This window comes from Artemia sp. Qi Xiang Cuo, chromosome 1 (genome assembly GCF_049724085.1).
Source record: "Artemia sp. Qi Xiang Cuo chromosome 1, ASM4972408v1, whole genome shotgun sequence".
In the NCBI taxonomy this organism is placed as follows: domain Eukaryota; kingdom Metazoa; phylum Arthropoda; class Branchiopoda; order Anostraca; family Artemiidae; genus Artemia; species Artemia sp. Qi Xiang Cuo.
This window is the reverse complement of record NC_142794.1, coordinates 71,888,887-71,897,007: the sequence shown is the minus strand read 5'-3', so window position 1 is coordinate 71,897,007 and position 8,121 is coordinate 71,888,887. Positions and strand designations below refer to the sequence as shown.

The window sequence follows — 8,121 nt, the reverse complement described above, 5'->3', positions numbered from 1 at the left end:
CAACACTTTTCAATATTTATATTAATGATGCTCCACGGGCTGTAAGAAATAAGATGAGCTTCTATGCCGATGATTCAAAGCTTATTGGGCCCTTGGAGTTGTCGGCGACTAGAGCCACTATACAGGAAGACCTGGATGCACTTTCCCTTTGGGCCTGCCAATGGAAGCTTGAGTTTAACATCCAGAAGTGCAAGGCAGTATATTTTTCGGGAAAAAGAATGAGAAGTGGCAGTACCATATGAGTTGGGGGGATGGCTCTAGACAATCGATTGGTTCCTCGGTAGTTGAAAGAGATTTGGGAATAGTTGTCAATAAAGAATTAAAATTCAACAAACACACCCAAACAGTGGTTGCCAAAGCATCTCAGACCCTCAGAATAATTAAGCATACAGTACGTAGCAGATCATCTAAAGTCATGACAAAGCTGTACAAGGGTCTCGTGCGACCATTGCTGGAGTTCGGGATGTGTGTTGCCACGCCTCTGAATAAGAGTGATCAACAGAAAATAGAGTCTGTTCAAAGGTATGCAACCAAAGCTGCTGATGGATGCAAGAACCTTAACTATCCATCCTACCTGAACAAACTACAGCTCCCAACACTCGTCTACAAATGGCGGAGGGGCGCTGTCATTAAGGCTTACAAGCTACTGCATGCTCATTCCTCTTCTCAGAGTCCTTTACAACTTGACGAATCATTCAGGACAAGAGGGCATAGTAAGGAGCTGCTCAAGAATAGAGCTCACAGCAGACTCCGCAACCACTACTTCTCCAATAGAGTGGTGGGCCCCTGGAATAGTCTTCCCAATGCAGCTGTCACCGCTCCCTCTGTCAATGCATTCAAGATTGCCATTGATAAGAATTGGTCCACCAAACCGTGGAAAACAGAGTGGGACGCCGCCGACCAGTGACTCCCCATCATCACTGACCAGCAACTCTACAGGATCTTTCCTTATTTTGCTGGACAATGTGATTTAAGGTAATTTAAGGTGATCATTTTTGATATAAATGGTTGTTATATTTGGATGCAGGATAAAATTTCAGATTCTAAAGGGATGTTTATTTATTAGCTATCTAAATAGTGAGTTAATTGGAAAATACATTTTGGAAAGAACCTAATCTATCCTTCAAAAGAATATTTACTCTTCAAAAATAACTTCCCAGGGCATACTTTAGTATGTTGATCAATCCCTGGAAGTTTCATTTTCCTAACCTAACCCCTTTCCACTTTGGATGTGAAGGAAATTTTTGTTTGACTACAAATTAATGACAATACTAAAAGGATTAAAAAATAATAAGGCCCCAGGTGCTTATATTGTGGTAAATGAGCTTCTTAAAGATTATGTTACCAAAGATTATTAATATGATTTTTGACAAAGGGGAAGTACCCTGCAATTTCATAACCATTCATTACAAGCACATTTGCTTACCATTGTACCATCATAGTTAAGATTACAGTATTTATATTATGACAAAGCAAAAGGTAGTTAATTTGCTTGAATAGGGAAGGAAATTAAATGGCTTGAAAAACAAGAAAAGTTGCTTGAAATACAATATTCTGCATTTAGATCATCTTTTTTCCGTTTTTTTTCACTCAGATAGCTTGGCACTGGAAAATACGTGCTTTTGTAATTAAAAAAAGCATTTAAAACAAAATCAATGTTTTACAGAGAATTGTATTTTCATATACTAGATAATGAATGTCTACCTTTAGTTATCTTTTAGATAACTAGCCTAGTGGCAAAAAAATTGCAAAATTCACAACAGCAACCTTATAAGAAAATTAAAATATATTTTCTTGTGTATATTATCGCTTCTCATCAGCAATCATACCAAACCAATCCTGCTCAACTCATCCTCTGGGCTATACTGTGGTGGATATCCTCACCAGAGTATAGTGCAGACGGTTTGATATCATTTTATTTCTCCCTTCTTTTTTTAGTTTTATTTTTGTGTTTAAAGGTTTGTAAAATAGGAACTGTCTAGAAGTCCTCCAAAAAAAAAGTCCCCCCAGATCCCAAAACAAAGTCTAGTGAAAGTGTCATAGTGAAAGATACCCATCAAGGCTGGTCAAGCACATTATCTGAAAGTTCTAATGATAGCTCCAATTTGGAGACTAGGACAATGATAAGTGTAGGGGCTAATGTAACCATAAATGATGATAATGATGGGTTTCAAGACGTCCTCTCTAGAAGCCTTAAAAAAAGAAAAATAATTTTCTCAATTTAAAGCATTTACCCTCTCCCTTCCTTAGATCTTCCCACCAAAGACTTATGAATTGACCTTAACATTAATCACGCTACCCCCATTGAAATAAAAATTATCACTGCAATAAGAGTTGCAATTTTTAAATTGCTAAAATCAATGTTCTCTCTTAATATTAACCGTGATGGATGTCTACTAATAGCTGTAGAAGATCAGAAATCAGCAGATACAATAATTAACCTAAAATCCCTTCTGAATACCCCAATTATTGCATCTAATTGGAACCCAAAACAATCACCAACAAAAATAGTAGTTTATAATGTTCCCCCAGAGATTTCTACTCAGGAGTTAAAAGAAGGGCTCTCAGATAGGGCTGGAAACACAATCCCAGTTGAGGATGTTACCCAACTTGGAAAACCTAACTCTAATGGCCTAAAAACTAGTAGATCCTTCTTATTCACACTGAAGGATAAAATTGATATCCCAGAAAAATTATTCCTATTTGGGCAAATCAAACCACACAAGGAATACAAACCTAAGCCTATCCAGTGTCAGAAGTGTTTCAAACTGGGACACACAACAAACAAATGTAATGAAATTATCCGAGAGTGTTGTAAATGTAAAGCTTTCCATCCTAAAGAGCTGACAACTTGCAACAACACTCAGCCTACATGCATCAATTGCAAAGGCCCATATGAATCTACAAATAAATCATTATGCCCAGCATGCAAGAAAAGAGCTCTATCAATCCAAATATCACCAGAAAAGGCCATTCCATACCCCTTTGCAGCAATGGAAGCAAATGCTGCCCAACAATACCAAATAAAGCCTGCAAAGAAACCAACCAATCCCCCCCAGTCCATTGCCCCCCATGCCGCAAGCCCGCCCGAGAAAACACCATCTTCTAAGCCCCCTAGCTCAAATCCCTATCAGAAGGAATCACCAAGCCAACAAGCCTCCTTGTCCGGTGAGATGAGGCCAGCCTGGCCCTCCCTCCCAAGAAGAAACAAACCAGGAACACTACCAGGAATCAATCCCTTAACCAACAAACAGGATGCACAACCAAAAATGCAGTCCCCAAATATATGCTTATTCATTCTAAACTGTAATGCAGTTCAGGCCATGAACTTACATCAACTACAGAAAACAAAAATTATTGCAGAATTGGCAAAAATCTACATCCCAGATGATATGCTCATTCAAGCAAAAAAAGATCTTGCTTTACTTTTAACAAAGCTGAACATTGATACACAGTCATATGAAGAATAAATCAACAACACACATATGTGGCTTATGACTTTATGTATAATTGGCTCATTTGTTTCTCTGGAGAGATTATTTGCAAAATTATTCCAGTATTTATATTTAGCATCTATTATAGTCCTTTCATCATCTGTCATCTTATATTTGAACTCCTAGAGTCGAAAGATCTGCTGAAAGATATCTGAATATATCTAATAAATATGAGGCAATCAAGCCAGTAGCTCTGTAGCCCACAGAGTGAAGCAAAAGGAAAAGGGCTAAATAGTTTTACTGAAAAGCCCGCCTGCTGTTAAACAGAAGAAGAAGAACTAAATAGAAAAAGTTCGCCTGCTGTTAAATAGAAGAAGAAGAAGAACTATGACAGATATCTGAATATATATCCTATCCTTTCCCCCTTTCCCAATAAGTATCTTTCTAAAATTTATCATAGAATTTGTTCTGGAACAAATGGACTAAATTTCCTTGCATTCTCATATAAGGCTTTCTAATTCAAGTGGTTCAGTTCCCCTGTCCCCTCTTTGCAGGCATTGTAATATGAATAATGAAACAATTGACCATTGCCTATTTGAATGTAATATGCTGACGTCTGCACAACATACCTTGCTTTCTAAACTGTTAAAATACTTTAAACACCACAAAATCCCACTATCAGCCAAGAGCCTAGCCAACTATACCTGCACACAGAGCATAGAAATCGACATCTATCATCTTATATTTGAACTCCTAGAGTCGAAAGATCTGCTGAAAGGTATCTGAATATATATAATAAATATGAGGCAATCAAGCCAGTAGCTCTGTAGTCCACAGAGTGAAGCAAAAGGAAAAGGGCTAAATAGTTTTACTGAAAAGCCCGCTTGCTGTTAAATAGAAGAAGAATATATGGGATATCCCCTTCCTATGGGATATGAAGAAATAGAAGAAATATCAGACAAAGCAGAAAGACTCAAGAAAATCGAAATATATTTTCTTGTGATTATTATTGCTTCTAATCAGCAGTTGTACCAAACCAATCTTGCTCAAGTCATCTCAGGGCTATACTGTGGTGTTTATCCTCCCCATAGTATAGTGCAGACGGTTTGATATCATCTATTTTCCCTTCTTGTTTTAGTTTTATTTTGTTTTTAAAGCTTTTTCCAATCGGCAATGTTTAGAAGTCCTCCAAAAAAAAAATGTCCCCCCAGATCCCAAATCAAATACCCATCCTGGCTGGTCAAGCACACAATCTGAAAGTTCTAATGATAGCTCCAATTCGGAGAATAGGACAATGATAACTGTAGGTCCTAATGTAACTATAAATGATGATAATGGGTTTCAAGAGGTCCTCTCTAGAAGCTCTAAAAAAAGGAAAAAAATCTCCCCAATTAAAAGCATTTACACTCTACCTGCCCAAGATTCTCCCTCCAAAAACTTAGGAATTTAACTTAAAATTAATCACAATACACCCTTTGAAATATAAATAATCACTGCAATAAGAGTTGCAATTTTTAAATTGCTAAAATCAATGTTCTCTCTTAACATTAACAGTGATGGATCTCTCCTAATAGCTGTAGAAGATCAGAAATCAGCAGATACAATAATTAACCTAAAATCCCTTCTGAATACCCCAATTATTGCATCTAATTGGAACCCAAAACAATCACCAACAAAAATAGTAGTTTATAATGTTCCCCCAGAGATATCTACTCAGGAGTTAAAAGAAGGCATCTCAGATAGGGCTGGAAACACAATCCCAGTTGAGGATGTTACCCAGCTTGGAAAACCTAACTCTAATGGCCTAAAAACTAGTAGATCCTTCTTATTCAAACTGAAGGATAAAATTGATATCCCAGAAAAATTATTCCTATTTGGGCAAATCAAACCACACAAGGAATACAAACCTAAGCCTATTCAGTGTCAGAAGTGTTTCAAACTGGGACACACGACAAACAAATGCAATGAAATTCTCCAAGAGTGTAGTAATTGTAAAGCTTTCCATCATAAAGAGCTGACAACCTTCAACAAAACTCAGCCTATATGCATCATTTGCGAAGACCCGTATAAATCTACAATTATAACATTACAGTCTGCGTGCAAGAGAAGAGCTCCAACGATCCAAATATCAACAAAGTAGGCCATCCCATATCTCTTGGCAGCAATTGACGAAAATGCTTCCCAACGATACCAAATAAAGCCTGTAATGAAACCAACAAAAACCCCCAAGTCAAATGCCCCCAATGCATCAAGCACCCCATATAAAGCACCATCTTCTAAGCCCCCTAGCTTAAATCCCTATCAGAAGGAATCACCAAGCCAACAAGCCTCCTTTTCCGGTGAGATGAGGTCAGCCTGGCCCCCCCCCCTCCTAAGAAGAAACAAACCAGAAACATTACCAGGAATCAATACCTTAACTAAAAAACAGGATGCACTACCAAAAATGCAATACCCAAATATATGCTTATTCATTTTAAACTGTAATGCAGTTCAGGCCATGAACATACATCAACTACAGAAAACAAAAATTATTTCAGAATTGGCAAAAATCTACATCCCAGATGATATGCTCATTCAAGCAAAAAAAAATCTTGCTTTACTTTTAACAAAGCTGAACATTGATACACAGTCATATGAAGAATAAATCAGCAACACAACATTTATCAATACTCCAATGGAATGTAAGATCACTCACAGAAAATAAGCTAAATGAACTAATATCATTTATGAATAATAATTCGATTAGTATTGCTTTCCTCCTGGAAACTCGTTTAACCCAAAATCAACAAATTAAGTCTCTGGAATATACTATCGTGAGAAAGGATAGATCTTCAGAGAGAAAAGGAGGTGGTGTAGCTTTATTAGTTATTAATAATATAAATTTTTGTGGCATCAATTTTCCAGATTTTGAAAATGATGTTGATGTAATTGGTATAAGTGTTTGGCTGAATAATTTAAAAACCTACATAATAAGCTTTTATAACCCTAATGGCCAAACTACAGATGCCAAGGATTTCTTTAATTATATAAATAATTCTAATATGTTAAAAAATGTCATTGTTTGTGGTGATTTCAATGCCCACAGCCTTTGTGGGGGAATAAACCAGCAAATAAAGCTGGTAAATTTATTGAGGATATGACCTCAAATAATAATGAATTATCTGTTGCTACCCCTACAAACCTGAATACATATTTCATCCCCAAAAGTGGCAAAGTCTCCACAATTGACCTACAAATTGTGTCATTAAATTTCTTGAACAAAATTTACATAAATAAAATTGATAGTCTATGTACAGACAACATTGCTATAGTTTGCTCCATAAATGAACCCGCTGAAACTTCATCTCATACCTCCAAATATATCAACACTAAAGCAAATTGGTCTATGTGCCGAAACAAGCTAAATGATGAAATTACAAGTTTCACCCAATGTTCATGCTTTTCCAACACAACAATCGACACACATTCTGAAGCCTTGACATCTTTACTAATTAATACAGCTAATCATTCTATCCCTAGGACAACACCTAAGAAAACATTCCCTGAACAAATTCCTAAAGCATGGTGGACAAATGAGTGCCTAAATAAATGGAGGATAAAAAAGGCAGCTAGGACAGAATTCATAAAAAAACCAACACCTGCTACATATTTAAAAAAATTACAAGCAGAATCTAATCTAAAAAGGACTATAATAGATGCCAAATATAAATACTGGAACAATTTTGCAAATAATCGCTCCAGAGAAACGCGTCAGCCAATAATACATAAAGTCTTAAGCCACATATGTGGGAAAAAAACTTCCACCAACCCACTCCTGTATGAGCTTATACATAACAACACCCATTATGAAAATGATAATAAAAAGGCCAACCTATTTGCAGCTCTTTTTGTTAGTAAGCTAACATCAAATAATCAAAACAAACTGTCCACAATTCATATGAACCCAAGTTACCAACCACGCCCAAGATCCGAGTACATAATCAATCCATTCTCAATCCAGTAATTGAACAATGCAATACATCATATTAGGACCAAAACTAGCAGCAGCTATGACAATATACACCCTACATGGATAAAGAATCTCACACCTTTATACAAACAAGAACTGCTAAATTGTTATAATCATGCTTGGGCATCTTCTAGGTTCCCCAATATATGGAAATGTTCGTCCCTCTTACCAATCCTAAAGAAAAATAAACCAAAAGATAACCCTGACTCTTAAAGGCCCATAATGATTACACCTGTGATGGGGAAAATAATGGAGAAAATGACTTATCACAGGCTCCTCTGGTTTGTTGAGAAAAATAACATGATCCCACACACTCAAACTGGATTCAGGAAATACCACTCCTCAACAGATGCTTTCATTTTGCTAACAAATGCAATAAATGAATCTTTCTCAAAAAATAATATCCTAGTGGCAGCTTTCCTAGATTTTGAAGGGTCATATGACAATGTGAACCACCAAACCCTTTTAAACAAACTTGCAAACCTTGGACTACCCTCCAAGCCAGTATCTTTTATAAAATCCTTCATAGAAGTACGAAGTTTCATTGTTTGTGTTGGTTCAGCCTCTTCACCCCAAAAGACAATATCCAAAGGCCTACCTCAGGGAGCAGTCCTCAGTTGCCTCCTAATTGCCCTATATCTCTGGGAGATGAACCTACCCCACACGAATCTACAATAT

At 36.7% G+C, this 8,121-nt stretch overlaps 1 protein-coding gene across 1 annotated transcript; it reads left to right on the top strand.

The window, feature by feature from the left end:
- The first annotated feature begins 238 nt into the window (after nucleotides 1-238).
- Nucleotides 239-907, top strand: LOC148956685 (uncharacterized). Its single transcript, XM_089091746.1, has one exon. The coding sequence runs from the start codon at nucleotides 239-241 to the stop codon at nucleotides 905-907; it is 669 nt and encodes a 222-aa protein (XP_088947872.1).
- The last annotated feature ends 7,214 nt before the right edge of the window (nucleotides 908-8,121 follow it).